General features: G+C 40.1%; 1 protein-coding gene and 1 long non-coding RNA gene across 9 annotated transcripts in view; one reads left to right on the top strand and one right to left on the bottom strand.

The window, feature by feature from the left end:
- Positions 1-13,431, bottom strand: part of APP (amyloid beta precursor protein) — a 260,328-nt gene extending 246,897 nt beyond the window's left edge. For 6 of the 7 annotated variants that reach the window (XM_036875238.2, XM_036875241.2, XM_036875242.2 and 3 more), the window contains exon 1: positions 13,215-13,431. In XM_036875238.2, coding sequence (XP_036731133.1) covers positions 13,215-13,271 — 57 coding nt within the window. In that variant the 5' untranslated portion in view covers positions 13,272-13,431. The remainder of the gene's footprint in view (positions 1-13,214) is intronic. The other variant, XM_036875237.2, reaches the window with a different exon arrangement.
- A 136-nt stretch (positions 13,432-13,567) lies between these two features.
- LOC130683592 (uncharacterized) overlaps positions 13,568-25,380 on the top strand; it is a 347,925-nt gene continuing 336,112 nt past the window's right edge. For both annotated transcript variants that reach the window (XR_008997405.1, XR_008997406.1), the window contains exon 1: positions 13,568-13,693. This is a non-coding gene — a long non-coding RNA (uncharacterized LOC130683592). The remainder of the gene's footprint in view (positions 13,694-25,380) is intronic.

Raw genomic sequence — 25,380 nt, 5'->3', positions numbered from 1 at the left:
TCAGAGACATTTCAAATTCTAAACACCTGACCACAAAGTTTATGGAGAATTTTGAATAAATCATTCCTGTTCTCAGATATCAAAAATGTTATTGGTGAAATGTTGAGATGCTACAGCCTTCCTGCTATTTGGTAACACTGAACTGTGAAGCTGAGCAGTGTGGAGCCCAGCCTTTGCATTTTCACAGGGGTAAAGCGTGGCTGACATGAACATCAAGGGCAGTCCTGAAGGGTTCAAGGAGAGATGTTACAAAGAGGCTTAAAATGAAAATCAGAGCCATTTTTCATTCAGGGCCAGGCTCTGGGCTTTGTACCTTCTTAATTCAATTTTTCTCTGATCAACCTATTTACAGATACTTTGTAGCCATGGAAAGTTAGGTTTAGGGAAGTTAAATCCTTTTCCTGTGGTCATAACTCAATCAATTCAAAGAGATGTGACTCAAATTCAAGGTCTGAATGATTCTATCTATAGTCTGGATTATTTTATTGGGGTTGAGAGAATGGCAAGGACTGGATGGAAGGAGTGGTTGCAGATGAGGGAGAAGACATCAAGTAGAGACATCAGAGCTCAGAAGTTCCTGCAGGCTAGAGGGAGCAGGAGCAGCCAGGAACCCAAGGCCTAACACATTAGTCTCACTGCTCATCATGCAGCCACTGCACTGTCTTGTTTCCTCAAGGAGCTAACTGCCTAGTCCAAGAGGAAACTGGCCGAACTCCACCATTATCCCATTTTGCTAGAGGCAGGAGTAATAAGTGGTTAGGAGTACAGACAACTGAAGACAAAGGCTGAACCTGGTTTGTGAGCTCCCTCCAGCTGACACAGGGACAACAGTAGCTACCTCTGTGGGCCAGTAGGCTGCGAGGAGTACATGACAAATACTTCCAACAGTGCCTGGCTCTTAGAAAGGGCTATGTACCTGTAGTAGTTGTTATTTTTAGGAAGCACCTATTTTTATATATGACAGAAGTAGAAGTGTTTATTCCAGAACTAAAAAATTACAACAATATGACATGACCGATGACCAAGTTTCTAATGCAAGTTCTTTTGGTTGGGATTGAAAAAAAAAAACAAAAAAACAGCAAACCTAAAATAACTATAAGATGCTGTTTCCCCCATCTTAACAATTTAAAATACAGAGAAGATGAATTATTATATATTCTAAGCACTCTTTTAAATATTTAGAATACAGACCGTTTTCCTTAAATACCTCTCAATTAAAACATACATTCTCTAAGACTAAGGAAATTCAGTATGGAAGACACATTAGTTTTTTATAAGTGATTCATCAGTGTGAACTATCACTGACAAATTATGTACCCATCACTGGTGGCATGTTTGTAAAAGTTCACGTATTTCCTCAGACAATCTAGCATGCTTCCACCTCACAGCCTTTGCCATTTACTGTTCCTTCCAGCTTAAATACTTAATGGGAGAGAAAAAACGTTTTTCCTCTACCCTCTAAGATTCAGTGCCTGGGGTGGTGGAAATTAAACTGACAAAAGCCAGATCAAGAGAAGACAAGGTATACAAATTTTATATGATGTTACTATGGGGTGGGGGTGGGGAGGAAAAGGAGAGCAGCATAGAAAAGGAGCAAAAGCCCCAAGGAAGCAGTTATTTAGGCCTGAGAGTTTATATTCCATTTTAACAAAGAACAATGAATTGTGGAGAAATGATTAGACAGAGGAAAAGGACTTTGGGTTTCTGGAAGTAACATTTATTCACAATATATTTGCAGCATTGTATTTATTTAAAATAAGCCAAGAATAAAAAACCACATAGTCCTTGCTCAAAAACCTATCAATATGAAACAGTAAAAAAAAAGTGGTTAACTGACTGTGTAAACAACAGTTAATAATAAAAATTATATGGGTGGGGCTGAACGGGCTCCACAACCCTACAAAGGGTTCTATGGAAGCATATCTCATCACACATTGTTAAATTTAAAGACAAATCTGATTCTTTTTTTTTTGTGGCTAAAGATTCTTACCTTCGGGAAGTTCATAGAATGAATGTATCTGCATTAATTTTTTAACACATAAAATCAGGAGATACTTTAACAGCAAGGAAACAGGAAGGGGGTTGCTTTATTCCCATCTGTGTAATCATATAGCCCAGTTAAAACTCCCATTGAATGGCTCTAGTAAAACTGAAATCACATTTTCACTGGATGCCTACATTCCAGATCTGGCTCTGCTTGCCTGTTAAGTCTAACAACTTCTTACAAACTTCTTCCTACACAAGTGACCATAGAACTGTTAAATAAGGGGATCGCTTGTTTGAATTACTAGGTCAGGTTTTCCTTATTTATCTTTGTTAATCTCTATGGTTCATCTAATTTTTTAAAGTACTACATTAGAGCTAACGGATCACTGGGTCAAACAGTACTTGAGAGCAGCAATTTAGATCACTCAACAAATAAACTACTAATAGGTTTTTGGCACACAGTCCTTCCCTACATCACTATTCCAGCCTAACTTTAGGTTGGAAATGCCAAATAAAAAAGCATACGTCCACAGTTATATAGCTACTATTGCCCTACACAGATTCATACAACCATTAAACATTGTATTTACGAAGAGCTCATAATGGCATGAGACTTAATGTTAAGGCATAAAATACAGGATATAAAATGCAATGTATAGCATCATCTCAAAACTGCTTTAAAAAATGACATAAAACAGATATTTGTGGGTAGTAGGATGTGCAAGTTTTTACTTTTTCTCTAAGTTACCTACATTGTGTTGGTAATACTTTCTAATTCAAAAATTCTAACTTAAAAATAAATAACTGTGATTCCCCCAAAACATCTTCAGGTTCTTAACTTCTGTTCCTCTTGATTATGTTTACTATAGAAAAATACAGAAACTTCAAAAATGTTAATTTATATATATGAATACATATACATACATATAGTGGATTTTTTATGTTTAAAGACTGTCTTTTTAAAGTTTAACAGAGAGCTGCAAAAGGAAACACAGATATCCCTGCTCTTTTAACTTATTCTGTCAAGCCATGACTCCTCTAAGTATGGTCCTCTACATCAACATCAGCAAAATGCAGTTATTTTCATCACAGAGATGAAGAACACACAATGCAAGTTTAACTTATTTGGAGATCAATAATGCCTTTGTGAGTAATGCCTAATGGTAGATAAGAAGTCCTAGGGTTCAAATAGAAAAACTGTTAAGTTTAACTCTAAATCTAAAATCATTAAACCTATGTCACATGCATAAACTTAAACTTTCTTCAAAGCACTCTCACACTACCTTCAACAACCAGGCTGATACATTATTTTAGACATGAGATGAAAAGTAACTTCCAACTCCAAAGGGTCAGCCATGATACATTTTCATATGGAAAAACAAATACTTTACAGCAATGGCCCTTGGAGCACATCACTCTCCTGTCCCTGCCAACCCACCATGCGTGCAGAAAGCTTTCCACATTTGCTTACATTTTGAAAGTAACATGCCAGGAGTGTACTGGACCTAATCTGCCAAAAACATCATACGTTAAGTATAATTAGCTAAGAACTATGGACCCAAACAGGCAGCCTTCCAAGAAATGGAAAAAAGAAAAAAGAAAAGCATAGCCCCACTGTTTTCATGAACAGACCTCATGCACACCAGGACACTTACACAGTAATGCGTTCTTGATCTTTCCTTTGAATGGGCAGCTGACATTTCAACCAGCGTTGAGAGTTACATACATAATCTTGGTTCCAAAGGGTTCCCCCGAACTCCTACTCCAACAGTGCACACACCAAAAAAAGATAAATTCATTACTAGACCCAACATCTTCTCTTATTATTTCACAGATATAATTATATTTACCCTGCCTCCAAACAGAGTTTTGTCTACATCAGGCCCCTCATCTGCCAGAAGAATTTATTGATGGGTTTGGGTTCATGTTTCATGTATTTCAATTTTGAGATGAATGAACAAACAAGCAATGAGATTATGTGTCAGATTTTTAGAAAAAAGGATAAATAATTTAACAATGGTAACAATACCATTAGAATGATAGTTTAACCAATGTTGTTTTTTCTCCAGGAAAAAAGTCTTATAATTTTTTCTATTTATTGGCCATTTGCAAAAATCAGTAAATCTAAAAACAGACATGAGAAATACTCTCAAAAAATCAAGTGTTTCCCAGCTGTGTCCTTACAACATGACCCAGAAAGTTCACAATGATACAAATTTAACCCTTGAGTCCAGCTCACAAAATTGAAGTAAAATATTCAAACGGCAAATCAGACAAGGAATGGAATTGCCTGGAAACGAGGTGGGTCGGCTTCCTACTTTGTTTATTTAAGTATGTTCTCCCTGCCACCAAGTGTTCATTATTTTTGTTCAAGGTATCTTGAATGGCCATGCTGATAAGTTACGCAGTCCCCAGTTCCTGGGACTTGCACTGTCTTGGACCCAAAAAGGACCTCCCCATCCAGCAATCTTTGCTTCTACCATTTCAGCCAACTAGTCACATGGCTACCCTCTGAGGATTCCCTCCTGTCAGACTTCACACTGGCCTGGTAAGCTAGTGATTCCAAAAATCGTAAATTTGCTGCAGCACTCTTTGAAGTGGAGCTCTTCACAATCCCTCAAACTAACGGGTAATATGTAAGCTGCCTTCTCATTCTAAAATTCTATCAGTTAGCCAAGAACCTCCCCCCAACAAAACAACTACAGGATTTTAAAATTTAGTTTACTTTCATTGGATTTAAACTTTCTGGATTCTATGGTGTAAGAGGATTGAACAGTGGACACTGAACATTAAAAACAAGTGTGAGAAAACAACTGCCAAGATACAGCACTAATCATAATGACCTCAATTAGATTTTCAATGCCTGTCAAGGTAATAGCATACAGTGCACTGGCGTCAAGCCCTTGAACTGAAAAGTACATTCCTTTAGAGAATAGCTTACAGTATTCAACTTTTTTCTTAAAGGCCCAATTCTGATCTTGGTTCAAGCTAAAGTAAACAATGTAAAATGGCAAAAAGCAACAAATAGAAAAAAGACAACAATAAAATTTTTATTTTGATGGCCACACAACTTAACTCTAATACACAACATTTTCTTTCTAAACTCCACTATCTTATTCAAACAAAATCACCTCTAGGCATCCTCAACTGGAAGTGTCCCAATCAACAGAAGATTGGTGAACTATATCAAGAATGACATTTTCTGCTGGACCAACTGAATTTCTGACATGAACAGCTGCAAATGACTGAACATTATTGTTAGCAACATCATTTATGAAACTTAATAAAATGTTCCAGAACAGGCTGAAAAAATAAATCTTATTTAGAAGAGAAGACTTTCATTTTCTCTCTATACTTGTGGTTGGATGGCATTCACACTTTTTTAAACCTAAGTTAATACAACTGTCAAAAATCAAACTCATAAATATTTATCACCATAATATAAAATTTCTAGAGTACTTATTGAAAACATTTATCAAAGTCAGTAAATAGTAGATACAAGGCATAGTGGTGAATGATGAAACACATAAGAAACAGCTTGTGATCAAAATAAATATTAACTTCGTTCCCCTACCATTTTTGTTTTTAATATTTAACCACTCCAAAGCAGATTCTCTGCCTCCAGTTTCTCTTTTACATCACTGTGAATACATAGTTCTCTCCTCCAGATATGTAATTTTACATTTGGGTGGTGACCGTGTCAGAGACCTTTCCTGATTATAAAATACCACACCCACAACTGACTTCTGCATATCCTTCCCCCAGTCAACTTTTCCCAAATCCCAATGAACTTCCTGTTTATTCTGTCTACTTCTCACTATACTGTAAGCTCCCTTGAAGACAGAGATCTCAGAAGTATTTGTTAAATGAAGATGTGAGTTTTCCTTTTCCAGGGGTGTCCATAAAAATTTAGGTTTCTCCGTGTATGAAAATAAGCTAGTAACTTTCCAACAGAAATTTAATTTTAATTTTTAATTCTACTTAATTTAATATGTAAGTAATCTGAATAAATTATTCATAGAAAGCTTAGTCTGCATATTTACAAGTGTCTATGGGAAATCTTTTAAATTAAGAACGTATCACTTATATCTTCAAACCAATATATTGCAATGACAAAACTCTTTGTTTTAAACAAACCAGTTCCTCAATATATGGGGAGCATTTGCTCTTAAATATCACTTTCATATGATAGGTTTTAATGTTAGTTCAGAAGACTTAAGATTTAAAAACAAAATTGCGTTAAGTTTCAAAGGTTCAACCTTCAAAGTACTAAGGATTTTTCTTTATTGAAAGAAAAAAATCAACTATTGTTAAGAAATAGCACATATCTATCTTTATCATGTGTGCCTATTAATTCTATTACAAAATAACTGAGCAGAACTATTTATAAAAACAATAATCCTGCTTTTAAAAATCTATCCAACAGTAAGAGCAGACTGAAAAAGGTCCTTTTTTTGGACTAACCAAGCCTTCCTAGACAATACTATTTTCTTTTATTAAAAATAAAAATTATATTACCTCATTAATTTTATTATAATGAAGCACATGCAGACATGGAAAAAATTAAATGAGATTGTGGTATCTGGGGGTAAGGGGTCAGGTCTAAAGTACACAAATGTAACTCAGGGACAGGATTAAACCTCATTTTTTTTACTGTAAAATGTCTCCATGGGGTCAAAATATATTAATGTCATTAAAGCTCTGAAATTTAACAAAGCAAGAGTAATAATGGATTTCTTGATGCAAATGACTTCTCTTGATACAGATCTCTTACTCTGTCATCTAGGATGCTTTACATTCTTCAGTGAAAATAGTATGTGAGTGTCTATGGAAGTGAACTGACAGCATAGAACAAATTATTAGATTCTGTAATAAAGAGAATCAGGCGAAGAACAGTATCATATCAACAAAATAAATCACATGCACACACACACACAAATTAACTTTCCTTGCTCAATTAAATTTCCCAGCTAAAAAAAAAAATAATCTGAACTTGGGAAGAAGAAACAAAGAGAAGCCATTTGGAAATTAGAAGATACAAACATTCTTCCGGTCGAGCACTAATAAGAGCTTAAGAATTCTAGGATTCCTTCATCTACAAAACAGGCTTACCATTCTTTTCCCTTTTCTGAAATGTTTATCTGGCTTATTCTTGTCTCTCTCACTGACCCTATATATGTGGTCGTGGTATCACCTCATTCATTCCTCACTGTATCTACTACACGCAGTGTTTATTCCAAACATGACCACAATAACTACATACTCTTCACTGGAACTCATTCTTTCAGTTGAGCAGAACAAGAATAAATACATGAACTGGCATAACAAAAACCCACAGATGCCTTGGGACTTTGCTCACTGATTCTTCAACTTAATTGTACCTTACCTACACTGATGTATACTCTTAAATATCCTTAGCCTAATTTTGAAACTTAGGTTGAAAACAGTTTTATAGTGAGCAAAATATACTGATTCTAAATGTATGCTTTTAATTAAGCAGTAGATCACTATAAAGTTTTAAAGATGTGATAGCCATCATCTGACTGGTAATATAACTCATTATGAAAACCAATTTCTTACAGAAACGCTGCATTCTCAAGTAGTCTGCTTATTGGTTGCTTCATATTCTGGTGAAGATCATTCTAACTTCCACTCTAATGTAAGTCTTTTGCTGGCATTTGAAATCTTCCAATCCTACCTAGGATGGCAAAACTTGTTTTATTCCTTTTTCTAGAAAAGGTTTTGCTGAAAAACTAAACCTAACTTGTTCTCTTGCACATAGCTGATAGTCAACTAATAGCTGAGTTAATAATTGAGTCAGTATATAAACTTGCTCAGTATTAGACATGTGTGGCAAGCTGCCAGTAAGCACACTTTCAAGTAGGTCTTTCCCATTTGTAGGTCTTCCCCATTTGTAAAAAGCAAAAAATTGCTTTTGCTTTTTACACATTTCTCTACTGTTTAATTTTTCAATGAGCACAAATTACTTTAAGGTTTTACAAAATAAATCACATGCACAACTGAATATGAAATACATATATTTTATATAAAAAATAAATCACAGCGAACTGAATATAAAATATATATATTTAATAAATGAAATCTTATAACATTCTAAAAGTTTTACCTGCAATACGCATTTATTAGTTTAAATCAAATCAATTTGTTCTTATAGAAAACTTCCTGTTTCCTTCAAGTCGTAGCTGGTCATTAAGTGCATTAGTCAATAAGTCAATCATATAGAATTTTTTTAACTTTCAACTATGTTTAATACATAAACATATCCATTTTACATCATCGTCATATATAGTAGTAGTAACTAATACATAGTGCTCATAAGATGCCATCATTTTATATACCTACTAACTTATACACTATTTCAAGCATTTCACACATACATTACCCCAATTAGTCCTCAACAACCATCCATGTTATTATCCCCATTTCACAAAGGCACAGATCTAGCCCAGTCAGAAGCTCAAAAGGGACAGAGCCAGGATTTAAACCCAGACAATCTTTCCCCAGTCTGGGGCTCTTGATCAGTGTGGCATGTTACCTTCCCTGAACATGTGAGAAATTCAATGACTCAGGGCTGCCCCATCTAACATGACAGTGGTATCAAAATCAACATTACAAATGTGGGGACAATTCCACTATTTCCCATAGAGCTGGATTTTTAAAAACCTCTCATCTTCGCCATTTCAAACACAACCTTCTTTTATAAAGCACTATAATCCTAGCAAAGTTCAAGCTAAATCTGTATGTTTCTTCAAAAGGTAGTCACACAAACTAAATATAAATAAAAAGGCCTAACAGCTCCTTATTGTAGCTAAGATTTCATACAGGTGAACCTGAGTCCTCTGAATCCATCCTACTTTTAACAGTCAGCTAACTAATCTATTAGGCATCACTTTTTCATGCAACTATTAATTGATGAACATGTCCGGGCCTTTTTTTAAATGGATTACTTTATTCTTAGAACAGTCATTCTAATCTAGTTTTTGTGGATTTCTAGTTCTTTTTAGAAACCTATCTATTAACCAGAATTAAATTGAGCAAGAAAACTCACCAAATATTTTTTTCAAAGAAAAACACCAAGTGGCCTCACTGAAACAGTTATTTCTTAAGCTATCCAACTTAAACTGAAGAAAGAGTTACATAACATTTTCCCCTTCACTATGTTTTATTTGCAAATTCAATTTGAGGGTTTAGGTACTTTTTTTTTTCTATTAATGACAAAAAAAATTAAGAAATAGACATTTTCTTGCATAAACTTGCTACTCTTTTAGGGAGCAGGCTCACTGCTTCACCTTAGCATCTTGCCACCTTAGCTTCACCTGCCAGCCCTCCATCTTTCTCAAGCCTCTCGTGAATGCCTATCTGTGTATTGGCTGTGAGACAGAGGTGACCCATTCCAAAGATTTGCAGAAGGTGATATGTAGCATCAATCCCTGCTCCACACATTTGTACCTCAGACCCCACTATGAAAAGAAAATCATTCCATAGGTCAACTGAACAACAAGAGGTAGAAAACTTCCAGCAACAGAACAAAATAAAACAAAAACTTATCAATAAAAATGTCCCAAATCAATTGACGGAGAGATTAAGAAAATCAAATCCCACACTTGGCACCACCCATATTCTCAGGTAGGAGTGCATGCGTTGCTGTCTGCCTGCCTGCCTCTGCGAAGGGAAAGGTGGGGAGAGGCATGTAAAAAAATACTGTAAATGCCAAGACTTAACCTACCTTGCCCATACCAGAGATACAAACCTGGCTAGAAATGAACTACCGGGAAATTCTCCAGGATTTTCTCATCCCACTGTTCCTTGATTACTTAAATATAAACTTTTACACAGTAAGGCTTTTACTCAGTATACCACTTAATCTGTACTTTCCGCTTGGTGCTTAACACTATTTCCCTTTATAACCCTGTGCCTGTCTTATTTACTCTGCAAGCGTCTGGGAGTAGGGGAATGAGGATGGGATGTAATGAGATATATATACAGTCCAACTAAAACTTATATCCTGGAGTTTTACATGTGAAAGATTCATTCTTTTCACTTATAATTGATATAATGAAGCACAGATTATTAAAAAAAAGTAGTGTGTTTTGTAAAGTCTCTTAAGGTAATACATGCCCCCACCTGCAAATTTGCATAGATCAAATTTGCATAAATAAAAAGTACATTTCTACTGAATTTTATTACACTTCTTTAGTGATAGTTTAGTGGCCACATGAAAGGCACATAATAGCTATGTTTATTTCTGGAGTGACTGACAACCTTCATTTTTATACAGGTATCTGTACGTAAGTCTCTAGGATGCCATAAGTGGCAACATAAAACAGGGATCGTCTAGCAACATGGAGAAAGCTGTATCCCCAAAGTTGAGCTGTTTTCCTTCAAACCAATATTCAGTGGACCACCTTATTTCTTTTTCACTCTTTTTTCAACCAGTCATTCTTATTTAACCTTGGGATCGAATATTTAGTTGGGTATTCCTTCTCATTTCTGCAGTAAGAACCAGGGACCACTATACTATCTGGAGTACTCTGCAGGACTAATAGCCCCCCAAGTGCCATAAGGTATCTCTGCTGGTCAGGGTGACGAGAGGAGCTTTTGTGCCCTGCCAGTTATCATGGCTTCCCAATGATCAGCAAGGAACCGTGACTCCTTACAGAGCACCACCAAACCTGAGCTTCATTATTCTGTGCAGGCATCCACCATTTGGGCAGTACTAGCCAGCATGAGTGGGTATCTATAATCTATGAATTAGCACCATTATCAAAGCAGGTAACTGTGATTAGATTAAACGCCCTAATATAGAAAAATAAAACTTAAGAAGCAAGTTTAAACAGATAAACGTCAGGGCCTTTTAAACTCATACTCTAGCAATACATCAGGCAAAATAATCAACTCAGGTGTTAACGCTTCCCAGCAAAGCCAAAGCTCACTCTCACTGCCCTTGCTCATTTCTTTTTTAGAGACACCTGCGGCAGACCTATTTTCTACGCCTTACAAAAGAAAGTCAACTCATAATTACATCTTTCCTGGAGACACAGATATAGCTGGTAAACCCCGTCAAACCTCCTTGGAGTGAAATGCCTGCCCTTCCACTAATACTTTGCAAAATGAACTAATGTGAATCTCACCTTTGAAGGATGTGACAATAACCAGCGAAAATGTCCAAAAGATGGCAGAAAAAGCAAAGAAATGCAAACAGGCCAAAAAAACCAACAAAAAACCCTGAATCTACTGACCTATGTATTTTTTTATACAGAAAAAATATTGCTCAAAAAAGGAAAATATTTAATTTTGACAAAAGCTTCACATGTAAAGGTTATGATATGCTTTTAATTAATTTTTTAATGTGTACTAAGATAGGAAAACTGATATAAACTTAAGTCAATGGAGAAATCGGTTTCCTTAATTAAATGCATTTTTTTAAAATATGGAAAACCAGATTCTTCAACTATTAATCTGTCTTAACTAGCACCTAAGGTGATTTATGAGCCACTTGTAGGTAAAGGACAGAAGGGAGGGGGAGAAAGTTCAATGACCTTGTAAATTAGGGGTTTAAAAGATGGTAATGGTATTATAGTCGGTATAGCCTCAGTGACAGTACAGGAAAATGTATGTCCGGAAATTGCTTTTTTGGAAAATTACAATGAGGTAGGGGAAAAGGAAGAAAAAAATATATGGGAAAGGGGAGGTTGCAATTAGCAAGACAGCGAACAGGAAGCCACACGATGCAAAAAAAAAAACCTCTTCTGCCCCAACTATCAAGCAAACAACTCAGCATCTTTAGATAAAAAAGAAAAATAGTCATTTTGCACAGGCGTTAGCTGAAATGTTCGAGAGTCGGATGAATGGGGAGGACTTGTTATATACACCTAGTGGTGGGTGGATTTCACCAGGCTGCAGCCTCCACACAGCTTTTCTCTGCTGCACTGCAGAGGCGCCATCTTCTCCGTCTTAATCTTAACTCAATGCAATCCTTTTATCTGCACCTTAAAGAAAAAGACCCTGAGGACCCTCCACAGCAGTTCTCACTCCCAAGGGGGCTCAACCGGAGTGCCCAACGCTGCAGGGAACAGGCCGCGCTTTAATCCGACAAACGCCTCATTTGATGCACAGGAGGGGAGAGCTCCTGCCTCCCACCCCCCACCCGCCACTGCCCTTTCCAGACGTACACCCCTCTCTCCACGTATTTCTCCCCAAAGACTTTACAGCCTGGCACGGAATTAGCAAGTCTCGGTGGTGATGGGGAGTGGGAAGTACAAGGACCGCGAGGCTCCGCCAGAGCGTCCCCAACAGCGCCCCAGCCCCCTCCGGGACAGACGCGCAGCGCCGGGAAGGGAGTTGGGCGGGAGCCTCGGTGGCGCACACACTAGGAAGGCTCAGCCCGCCGCGCCCCGGACTGGCGGGGGCGGAGTGTCGAAGCTTTTGTTCCCGGGAACCTTCTCCCTCCCCGAGGGACGCTGAAGGTGCGAGCGAACGCCCGGAACGTCCCGGCGGGGGGTGCGAGGTGGCTGTGGGTCTCCGACCCCTCCCATCTCTCGCAACTTACACAAAAGGGAGACGCAGAAATGTACAAACTTTGCGGAAGGCGGTGCGCGACCCTGTTTGGGGTCGCACTCTGGCGGCCGCCAGGAAGGGGAAGGAAGAGGAGGTCGGGCGAGAGAGAGGTGGTGGGGATGCTTAGGGGAGGTGAATCCGGGCGGGAACGCAAAGGAAGCAGGGTGGGTGGGGGGCGCTTCCCGAGCTGTCCCGACTCCTCCCCAGGGCCCGAGGGAAAGGGAAGGGCAGCGATTAGGAGCCGAGGACAGGATCCAGGGACGCTGCGTTTTCGGTTTTCCCCACGTGCTCCCTCCTCTTTCCCCCGTTCTGGAAGTCAGTCGCCTCCCCCGGCCCCCAACCCCCGCCCCCGAAGCAGGGGCTGAACCAGAGTCTGCGCTCAGGATCGCCTCCACCACTCCTCACCCCTTGACTGGCGCTGACCGAGTAGCCCGACGCCTCGCAAGCTCCCTCTCGGCGGGCCGGAGCGCGTCCCCGGAGCAGGGCAGGGCCGGAGGCGGGGATGCGCAGGGCACCCGCCAGGGAGGGCGCAGGGCGCGCTGGGGAGAGGTTCCCTGGACTGCCCCTGGGTTTTCTGGATTAAAGACTTGGAGGAATCGCGTTCCCACCGTCCCCCACCTCCGACCCCCATGCCTAGGCGCGGCACCCACCTCCAGCGCCCGAGCTGTCCAGGCGGCCAGCAGGACCAGGGCCAAACCGGGCAGCATAGCGACTCTGCGCAGGGCACCGAGTGCGCTGCTGTGCGAATGGGATCCAACGCGCCCTTGCTCTGCCCGTGCCACCGCCGCCGCCGCCCCCAGTGTCCCCAGCGCTCGGGCCGCTCCGAGTGCTCTCTACCACCGCCGCCGAGGAAACTGACGGAGCAGGAGCGCGGCGGCGGGCTAGGAGCCTGGAGAGTCAGCTGATCCGGCCCACCCCGCGCGGCACGGGAGAGGGACCCCTAGCGGAGCGGCCGGGAGCTGCGCGCGCTCGGGAGGGAGGGGCTCGCGCCCCGGCGCCCACAGGTGCAGCGCTGTCCGCTGCTCCGCCCCCGCGCGCCTCGCGGACCACCGGCCTCGGGCCACCTGGGATGCGCGAGCCGGAGGCAGAGTGTGGGGCGAGGAGAGGGACGGTGCAGGAGCAGGGAAAGGTGAGTCGTAGGACGTTCGGGCTCCAGAAAAGCTAGAAGTGCTGCGCTCGACTCCACCAACCTCGCAGGCGTGTCAGTGATGTCTTATAAAGGGCTGCTTGCTGCTGGGGTGCGTTTTTATCCGCGTTTCAGTTTTTTTGTCTCTGTTCGGAGGGGGTGGGGAGGCGTTCCTGTAAAAGAATCGGAACAAGACAAGCTTAAAGGAGACAGAATTTCTTTTCTTGTTGAGAGAGCAAAAGCCTCATTTTTTTCCCCGTCAAAAGCAGCCACGAGCAACCTGGAATGTCTATCTTTAGAACGAACCGAAGGAGAACCGCGCCGGACTTGGCGAAAAAGTCGGCGACCTATTTTCTTCTCCTTGGAAGAAGGGTGTTTTTAATATTATTATTGCTTGTTTATTTGTGGTGTGTTTTGTTTTTATTTTGGGAAGGGTACGGTCAGCAGTATTTTTTTTTTTATCAGGCAGAGCTGTAACATCCATTTGAGATGGGAGTCGGGGAAGTTAAGACGGAAAGGATCTAGAGAGAGAATTGTTGTTCGACCCCCATAACTAAGAACTTCTGACCTCAAACTCTGCCCTTGTTCTTCTTGTGCCTGTCCTAAGTTACAGAAATGAACCTTGTGGAAAGGCACTTTCTCCTAGATTAATACAAACCATCCAATGCCTGGTTAGCATCCAGTTAGTTCAGAATGGTCTAGAAGCTGCCCAAATGCGTCCTCTGCTTTTGACATGAAGGAGCATTAGTCACCATGCTACAGTCCACCGTGGAGTGGGAAGGAATGAAGCCGGATCCTGGTTGTTGGGATCATGGATCAGTCAGATGGATGCCGATGTCCTTCCTGAGAAGTTAGCACTTAGCTGTCAGCTCCCCTAAATATTGTCTTTTATTTTTACATCCAATCCAGACCCTTGAACTCCTTGTTACCCTGAATGACCTTTGAATGTCCTCAACAAATAATGAAAAATATGTGTTATGCAGCATTTGTTTACATGCTTTATGCCATTTACTTCCTAGAAAAGCCAGTAAGGCCGCTTACTATTATTACCACCATTTATAAATTAGGAAGCTGACGCTAAGGAACTACTCTGTAATCCAACAGCAAGTGAATGACAAGAAGGTAGAACTTCAGGGGAAAGCCTAAGTGACAGCAAAACCCAGTTGCTTCCCAAATACATTCACTCACCACCACAATTTTCTGTCCTGGGTTTGTATGAACAATTGAAGGCATCTAAATGCAAAAAGTATGACTGGAACATTGAGGGGGGGGTGTGTGTGGAGCAGGACCAGCCACAAATTTTGTGAGGTCCAGTGAAAAATGAAAAGGTGGGATCTTTGTTCCAAAATTAAGAATTTTTAGGTGACAACAGCAGAACATTAAACCAAGCACAGGCGCTTCCTGAGCACCAGGCCCTGTGTGGCTGCATGGTTTGCATGCCCATGAAGCCAGTCCTAGGAGGGAGGAAGCAATTTTTAAAAGTAAGGGATGTTTACTGAGCATAAAATTCAGAATATAGAGGTGAGGTTACAGTCTATAAAAATGAATGTTCTTAGATTTAGCATTTTCCCTTTCCACTGTTGAAATTCACCATACTCACACATTCCCTGGACAAGATGTTCCCTGGGGGAATATTTTCTCCAGTTGCATCACTGCTGAGAGATCCTGATGGCTTTTACTTTTCAGCCACTATTTCTGTTCAGTATTTAATGCCATTTCCTGCCCTGAGGTATTTTAAGGACCCTTTGAGCAGGAAATACAAGAACACTCCTAGTCAGAACCCTACAACACTGGGAAAAGGACCCACCATCCAGCATTTGGAATCTTCACGGCAACATTCCCAGCCCAGGCTTACATGCCTCAGCTTGTGAGATGTTCACTAGCTCTTCAGACAGTGTATTCTGTCTCTGAGCAGTTCTGGTTACTAGAAAGTTCTCACTCCATGTAAAACCCACATCCCTTTCCTTTAACTTCCCACTCAGATGTCCTGTGACCAAGCAAAAATTATTCTTTTCCACACCACAGATCTTCACATAATTTCCAGCTGTTTCTGCCCCCCAGAATCCCCTCATCGCAAACATAGGCACTTGCTGAATAGTTGTGTCAGTGGCATGATTCCTTCTGCAACCTGTCCATTATCCTTTAAATGCATCCCGGTTTGTCTGTGTCTTTTCATCACTTTCCAAGGGTGCTGTGACCACAGCAGCATGGAGTAGTGTATTGCCTATCTCATTCCATTGCATTTGATTTTATGGAATTAGATTGGACCCATTTGCTACAAAATCTACCAAGTCTACTTAATGCATAGTGCTATTGAGCCACATCTCTGTCATCTTGTGTCTAGGGTGTTAGGGTTATCTTGTGTTTGTGTTAGGGTGATCTGTGACCTGCAAATATCACTAAAAGCAATATTTAAGCCAAAGATGGGCCCTGTATTAGTTTGCTGAAGATACCATAACGAGGTACCACAGACTGGGTGGTTTGAACAACACAAGATTATTTTCTCACAACTGTGGAAACCAGAAGTCCACAATCAAGGTGTTGGTAGGGTTGATTTCTTCTGAGGCCTTGTCCCTTGGCTTGTAGACTAGAGTCCTCTTGTGTCTTCACACGATCTTTTCTGTGTGTGTCTGTGTCCTAACACCTCTTATAAGGGCACTAGTCTTATTGGATTAGGGCCCACCCTAATTATTTCATTTTAACTTAATAACCTCTTTAAAGACGCTATTTCCAATTACAGTCATATTCTGAGGTACTAGGGTTTAAGATCCCAACATGTGAATTTGGGGTGGGTGTGGAGTCACAACTCATGCCTACCTGGCACTCATTTGGAGAAGCTTGGATTTGTGCTATAATTCGCTAATGTTTGGTCTTTATTACCAGTGATCAATGGCTTTTCTGCCCTTTTCAGTTGGAACATCATTCAGCTCCATAGAAAAAAAACAGAAATTGGAGAGTTCATCTTTCTCCCCATTATGCACCATCATCAACTCATGATCCCTAGCACCTAGCTTGTCCCTCCCAACATCATCTGACTGAAAATAAACAAAATGGCCTTTTACATTTTCCTTAGAAAATTGTATCAAAGCTTAAACTTACATTGACACTTAAAGTCTGTATTGGCTTGCTAGAGCTTCCATAACAAAATACCACAGACTCGGCTTAAGCAACATAAATTTGTTTTCACAGAGTTCTAGGAGGTAGGAGTGCACAGTCAAGGTGCTAGCAGGGTGGGAGTCCTCTGAGAGTCTTTTCCTTGGCTTACAGATGGCCGCCTTCTTGCTGTGTCCTCACTTAGTCTTCCCTTGGTGAGCACACATCCTTGACATCTCTATATATCCTAATCTCCTCTGTTTATAAGGATACTGGTCAGATTGGATTAGGGTCCACACTAATGACCTCATTTAACTTAGTTATCCTTTTAGAGCCTTATTCCCAAATATAGCTATGTTCTCAGATACTGGGAATCCAGTCTCAACATAAGAATTTTGAAGGAACACAATTCAGTCTGTACCAGAACCCCTAAAATTATTTTTACATTTTAAGCTACCCTCATGTACATTCTTGAGAGTGGATTCTTCCCACTTTTTCTTCATGTCCTCTGGAAACCAAAATGCTTAGTAGGTAACCACAGGGGTTCCTTTAGCTCCTCTTGGTTGAGTATTTGAATTCCTTGGCCGCTCCAGACTTCTCATATTGCTGGGAATTCTGGTATCTTCTATAGTGGTACTGCCTTGCTGGGGGGTTAGCTGTGATGGTGGACACCGCCCATATTTGAGAATTACACATGATTCTTAACCTGCCTTCCCTTCTGGTGCCTCATGCCAATTCCTCTTTGTAGACTAGAAGTAGATCCTGAGTTGCATTCTCTTGCATCTCTTTCTACCCTCTCTAACACAGGGCAGCTTTCAATATCTATAGAAGTCCAAACTAAGTAGTATTCAGACTTCTGTAATAAAATTGTTTCTCACACAGCAAGATGTCAGTCTTTCTTTTTAATGAATAGACATAAGTAAAATTTTATGTGAATGATTAGCACTTAACATACCTACATTTTACTACATATCTGACAGACCTGCATGTAGACAGAGAATGCAACATTTTATTTGCCCTTTTTCGTAAGTTACTCTTTCATACATGGGTCTTTACTCACTAGTAAATTTAGGAAGTGTGCATATATCTTCAAACAATACAATTTTTAAAAAAATTAGTTCTCTGCAATCACTACACAAAATGACTTCAGAGGCAGCCTTCAGATTCAAGTAAGTAATAGTCACCAAATGGGCTTTGTGTATTTCAGTACTAACTCTAAGGGATGACAAAAAGCAATGTTTAACCAGGGACTGCTGTTGGCAGCTGGTTTGCATAATTTGTTTGAAGAATAATGGTAATTGTAAGGTTGCTGCAAGGACTAATTTAAAAGAATATTCCTGTATTTATGGCATAAAGAAAGAACAAGATAGGAGAAAAAAATAGGCCACAGGTGCCAAATCCAGAGGTAGGAAGTGTGAAAGTCAATCCAGTAGCAGGAAGATTTAATGGAGGCCATATGGGCATTACACCAGTTTGCTTCTTTAGAGGACCCTAGTAATCAGTCAGCAATATGTGATGGTGGGAAAGGACCCAAGCTTTGAGGAACTTTGGCTACTACATATTAGTTTTGGAAATGATTATGGAACCGACCAGAGTCTCTGTTTCTGGAAATGTTCGCTTCATCAGGTAGTATGGCGACGAACTGAGAAGGTCCCTAGTACAAGGCCTGGTTGACAACAGAAATCAGTTCTCTTTTCTTGAGAGAAAAGGAATTCACATTAGCTGTTAGTTCAGTGACCAGGATATACCAACTTTGACCTTCCAGTGGCTTTGCGAGGGACAGTCAACACAGTGCATTCGACCCAGTTGTTACTTAGATGGGCCCTTCAGTAAGGTATTGCTAGTAAGATTCCAAGTTTGTGAGTGATTTACTTTTTAAAAAGCATACAGGAGAGCAGACTCAAGGTTACGCTTCCATCAGGTTACTCATTTGTATTCCAGTGTGGTCTCCCAAGTGGGAAAGAAAGGGATGGAGCTATAGAGCTAGGCAATATGCTAAGAATTCGGTCAAACCTGGATCAGTCCCAAGGGCGTGTGCCAGGTATGTGAAAGATACATATCCTGTTTGCAGATGGCACAGTGCTTGGAAAGCCTGCTTGCCAGAGGTACTGAGAAGATTACATGGGGCTGGACCTCTTGCAGAATGGAGGACCACATCACGTGGCCAAGAAGAATCCCTCCTCAGAACAGCTGTAGAAGCCGCAGCTGTCACCAGGATTGCTGTGGCCTGGGGCCACTGCCACAGCTCAGCTCCCGAGACTAACACTGAAGCTGAAGGATGTTATTCTCCAAGTAACTAGACCTCTTGGTCTTCACCCAAATTATACCTAGGGATTGTTCTTCATGTTCTGTTTTAGGAGAGAGGGGTTCTGTGTCCTAAAAGATGAGGCTTTTTTTGCAGGGGATTTGATAGCAATTATAACAGAAAAGAAAAGTGGGGGGATGTGTTAATATTTGAGGAGTCGAGGAGTTTAGGTCAGATGGAATCTTTGATGAGTAACTTAACTTTTAAAATCCTAGTGAAGGCTACAACCAGAGAAATGTCACCTAAACCTAAAATGATGGGGATGATTCCAGGCAGATAAGCCTAGAGTATTTAAAAACACATTTTTTAAAATAAACAACATTCTGAATGATAAAACAAACACATAAACCAACCAGCAAATAAATAAACACTTCGTAGTCATTCATTATACCACTTTTGTCCCCAAGCAAACACCCAACTTTGGTATATCCTTCCATTAACATTTTCTGTCCCATATGTAATTCATTCCAGTTAAAAAAAATAAAGCTTCTAGGAATTAAAGTGTTCAGTATTGGCTCAATCAAATTTTTTTACATATCCACTGTGGGCAGGGTAAAAGACTGATGATGTATTTACTTAAAGAGCTCATGTTTATGTGAGAAAGATATCTGGGGGTGGAGGAAGGCATAGTGAATGAGGACTGCTGTTAACAATACTGTATTATGTATTTGAAAGTGGCCAAGGGAGGGGATCTTAAAAGTTCTCCTCACAAGAAAAAACAATTTGTAACTATGGTGTTGATGGGTGTTAAAGTACTGTGCTGATCATTTCACAGTTTATACTGTGTACCAAGTCACTATGTTGTATACTTAAAACTAATGCAATGTTATATGTCAGTTATATCTCAATTAAAAAAATTAAAGGCATAGTGAAAATGTACATCAGTAAGTACAACTTGGTATAAAGCAGTTGTGTGTATACACGTGAATTCATTACAAGAAAATGAGTCATAGACCTGAAACACTGAAAGGGTGATTCCAGGACATCAGCATGAGGCTTTTTTTGCAAGGGATTTGATAGCAGTCATAACAGAAAAGAAAAGAGAGGGATGTGTTAATGTTTGAGGAATCAAGGAGTTTAGGTCAGGTGGAAGGGGCAGCAGTGGGCCACTGTTACAGGTTTCCTAATCAGTCTGGGGTTTTCTAACATTTCTAGAAAAAGGTCTGTCAGTGGGTAAGGCACAGGGAAATTTGTAGGGTGTAAAAGTTGGGATCAGGAAAAATAGGAAGCATTACCAGATTGCCGTGAATTACCGTAGCCGGGCTCTTTAAAAGGTTTGTGAAAAAATCATGGTAAGACACTTTAATAAGGCCTAAAGATTGCTGTGTGCCAGGCTGAGGACTTTACATTCAGACCTTATCAAATTCTTGTGAGTTGTGTTGGGTTAATCCTCCATGTCATCAATGAGGAGGTGAAAGAGGGTAACTAAGCCAGAAAGGGAGGGAGGATGGAGGATTTGTACCCACTTCTGCCTTACCTGGATTGTTTTATTTTTTAAGAGAGAAATAATAAAATGGGTTTTTAGTTTATTTGTATTGAGGGATCAGAAGTGATTTGAATATGGTGAATGAAGTCTGGACAGGATGGCAAATGAGAACAATGTTAGAGATGTGGCTGTGGTAGTTGACATGATAACTGGTGATTTATCTTCAACAGATGGGCTGAAAATTATTCATCTGAGCTACCATGATTTTACAAAAACTAGACATGTTTTGTGTTTGCCTATAAGAATTGAATATCCACTTGGATGGAAATTTGGTATTTGGGCGATGAATTGCAAATAGCCCTGTAAATACAGTGTGAGGAAGAAGTGAGTTGTATTTATATCTCAAGGTTATTTTTTTGATGCATGAATGCATTAGAAGAGTAGTTTTTGAAAAAAAGAAGAAGAATGTCTTCAAGCACAATTTCCAAACTGTGTACCATGGAACCCTAGTAGAGCAATATGAAAAGAGTTCTGTAATCAAATAACTTTGAGAAGTAAGTGGTTAAATAAAATTGAACAAATACTGTTACTTTAGAATGCCAGCCATTTTAATACAACCATTAAAAATGCTACCATGTGTTTGATTTTTAAAGAGGGAACCTCTATACAGCATACTACCTCTTCCCCATTTTTGGTTCTGTGTTTGTTTACTGCATCAGCTGCTGGGACAAGTGTTGCACAAAGCATGCTTTAGAGAACTCTGCTTTGAAAGCATTCCAATGAATTCTTGGATTTGTTTAGATCCTTGCAGAAATGAAGGTTTATAGTGTACATTTTGTGAAAGCAGATGGGTTCTTTCCACTGAAAGGTGTTTCCATGTATGACCTTAGAGATAAATTAATAAAGGAAGAAAGCAAAAATATTAGGCTAGCAGACGTTGTAAAGTAGGGCATGACAGATGCCATAAAAAGCATTTTGAGATTAAAGTAGCAGTTAAAATTTGTGTTATATGGAAGATACCATATGAGAGTCTTTGAATATTTATAATACAAATGTGCGATTATATGGCCAGCTTCTTCCCAGTTTGGAGGAGAAATGGAACAGAATACAATGCACATTTCTGAGTGCTTCTCTTTAAATCTTCTTATATAAAAAGGAGGAAGTATTGCTAAGCTTACAAAGATAGCCTCAGGATAAGATGAGTCCACTGCACTGCCTTTAATCTGGGATAGGAGATCTTAAGAAGTGGCCAGGACCTTTGCCTAAGTGAGTGAAAAGTTCCAAGAAGGAGAATTGAAGGAGACAGCTATTGGATTAATTTTATGAAGCTTTTACTGAAATTCCTCATAAAAGTATACATGGAAAGCAAAGGCATAAGGAGATACAGAACTTTCTGGGTCAAAAAAAAATCTGAATTTCCATAGTTTTTCTCTGCTGGTCTTTATTGAAAAATTCACTTACCACTATTGGTGTCAATTGGCCCTGTCAGCCCTCATTACTGTACTAAAAAGAATGATATTTGGGAAATATCAAATTTAGTACTAATTTTGGCCTACATAACAAAAAAAGTCATAGATTTGCTTAAACTCAATTGTACTCTCCACTGAAAGGTGTTTCCATGTATGACCTTGTAGTTCCAGCCCCCTGTAGTTCCAGCCTGAACTACTTGGGGGCTACTCAGAAATTTCTTTTTGAAGTCAGATTCTATCAACATTGTTTAGTGATTTTCCACCAAAATCGTTAGTACTCTCCACGAGCCAAAGCACAGCACAACCTATAGCTTTATTAGTCCCTGAGACTGAGAAGCAGTTCTCTGTATAAGCAGCAGTTTCATCCTCATTTTTCAAGTTTAGAACTTGCTCACCGTATGCACACTTAAAGAGAAGATGTTGGATGGCTGGCTCAGAGGGGAACTTTATTGTTCATTTCTGAACTCTTCTGGTAAGGAAGAATCTGATTTAACATGGTTTTCCTTCACTGTGAACATGCCGGGTGCCTTGTCCCCCATTCCGTACCACCCTGTGACTGCCCGAATCCTTTCATCTCCAACTTGCTTCCAGTTCCCGTGAGCTGAAAAAGAACCTAGAACTACAGAGTTTAAAACTGAAGCGTATGTAGTGTTTATCCAAGACAAGCCTTTCATTTGACGAGGACTCATTGGCAGCCCAGTGGAATAACTTGGCGTATGGTCATATGACTCTTTATTGGCAAAGCTTGGCCCTCAGATCCTAACTTCCAGTTTTCATTTCATCTTGTGGTGCTTCCCAAATAGGGGCATCTTCTCAGCCCTAAGTCATGAAAACAGGGGGCATGGAGACCAGCCATACTTAATGAAGTGGTGATGTTTCTCCTCTTCTGAAGTTGGTTTATCTTTCTAGAAACTTGGAGTTGGAACCCAACTTGGAAATCACCTTTTTGATCCTCCCACAAACACAACTGTCTCTCCTGCAATATTTTTAAGACAATTATTTGGCTTTGCTTTCTTACTTTCATCACTGACCATCTTCAGGAAACAAACTTTTTGTTAGAATTTTTTTTGTTGTTCTATTGAGCTAAAATTTACCTTTCTTCACCTCCATCCTTTAGTTCCAATTCTGCTATGTGGAGTAAGGCTAAAGCAAATAGTGACTCCTACTTCATCCAAAGACACGCCTTCAGAAGTTTTACAACATTCATTCAGTGTTCTCTTATGTTTCCCTTCTCTCCTCAAACCTAAAATTCTGATTTTCTAAACTGTAGCTTCTAGGATATGGTTGCCAAATCCCTCTCTCCAAATGAATGTTATCTTTATCTCATTCATTCAACAAATATTTAATAAACATCTACTAAGTTTTGGAAGAAATATATAATATATAAGAAAATATATAATGTGGTACATAATGATACAGGCTATAGAGCAAAATTAAGCAGAGTATGGAGAGATGGGAACATGTGTATGGTCAGGAGATGAGAGGCTTGCTATTATTTTACTCAGAGTGATTAGGAACCTCACTGATAAGAAGACATTTGAGCAAATACATAAAGAAAATAAGAGAGGAGGATGTGCAACTGTTCAGGGTAAGTGTGTGCAGCCATAGAAGCAGGAATGAGTCTGACTGAAGAACAGTGAGGTGGTCCATAAGGCTCCAAAGGAGGGAATGATGGGGAGAATGGTAGCAGGTGAGGTCAGAGAGGTTGTTGTAGCTGAATTATGTGCCCACTCTGCAGAAAATTCCTGTGTTGAAGTGCAAACCTCCAGTACCTCAGAATGTGAATGTGTTTAGAGAGTCTTTAAAGAGTTAATTAAGATGAGGTCATTAGGGCAGGCCCTACTCCAGTGTGACTGGTGTCCTTGTAAGAAGAGGACATTAGGACCCAGGCGCACACACGGGGAAGACCATGTGAGGACAGAAGGAGGAGGCAGGTGTGCTGAGAACAGTCCACAGGGAGGCAAGGGCAGAAGGAAAGCCACTGAGGAGGCAATTGCAGACATTTACCTGAGGTTGGGAGGTGGTGAGATGAGAGGAGTTTGGGAATATATTTTGAAGTTCAAGCCAAAAGGATTTTCTGATGGATTGGGTTTGTGATATGGGAGAGAGTACTTGATTTCCCAAGTCTTGTGGCCATGGCAACTGGAAGAAGGAGTTAACATGCACTGAGATGGGAAAGACTGCCCAGTGGTACATGTTAGTGGGGAGGACAGGTATTAAGGGAGAGGACCAGGAGTTCAATTTTGGACACAGTAAGTTTAAGATGGCTGCTCATCTTTGAGTTTGAAATACTGAATCAGAGGGGTGGTTAGGGTAAAGATTCAGCTGGTAATGAATGAGATCATTTAGGGTGTAATGAGAACAAAAAGAGAGGACTTGGCATTGAGCCCTAGTGAACTTGGTTGGTAAGATGAGCAGAAAGTAGAGAAGTAGGCAAGGGAGGAAGAGTAAGTAAAGTAGAAGGAGAATGGGAGAATTTTTTTCAAAAAGCTGAGTCAAGAAAGTGTTTCACAAGGAAAGAATGATTACTGAGATAAATGCTGCAGATATATTAAATAAGATAAGGACCCTGTTGGATTTAGTGGTGTTTGGAGCATGTCATCAAGAGGATGTGACCTCTGGTTGACCCTTGAGTGGACCTAGGCAATTGGAGGTTAACCCCCTTCCCTGTCCTTGGAATGCATGTTCTGCCCATCATTCCTATAGCCAGAGCCATTTCAAGAATGCAGCCTTGAGAGAACAATGTGTTGTTGAGACCATCTGGCCTGAATATGTGAGTGAGCTCTATTAAGACTCTATATAAACTTTTAAGATTCTGGTGGGCAAATGCAAAGATTTACTTATCTTGCAGCTCTGCCTAGGACAGGCCTTGTATGTAGGTTCCCTTACTTATTAAACCAGCCACCTACCAATCTGGAGTAGTCAGCCTCTGTCTTCTGTCTCTCCTTACCCTGTGTCCTGGGGCCAGTTTCAGCTTTCGCTTGGGAAGCTTCTGAGGTCAAGAACCAGCAGTGATGGAGAGGTCACTGGGTACACTGACAAGAGCTGGTTCAAACACAGTAGGTTTTTTTTTAATGGACAATATTACAATATGTTATTATGCTGAGGGGAATGATCCAGTAACAAAGGAAAATTGATGAAGCAACAGAGAAAATAATTGCTGAACAATGCCCTAGAGAAGAAGAAAGGGAATGGCATACAGAATACAAGTGGGAGTATTGGTCTTAGATGGGACCCACATCTATAGCTGTGTTGTCCTATATAGTATCCACTAGCCACATGTGTTATTTACATTTTAATTAACTTAAAATTAAATAAAATTTAAAATTAACTTCCTTAGTATGCTAGCCTTATTTCAAGTGCTTAATAGCACTTGTGACTAGTGACTACAGCACTG

The sequence above is a fragment of the Manis pentadactyla genome, chromosome 1 (assembly GCF_030020395.1).
Source record: "Manis pentadactyla isolate mManPen7 chromosome 1, mManPen7.hap1, whole genome shotgun sequence".
NCBI classification, from domain to species: Eukaryota; Metazoa; Chordata; class Mammalia; order Pholidota; family Manidae; genus Manis; species Manis pentadactyla.
This window is presented reverse-complemented; position numbering and strand designations above follow the sequence as displayed.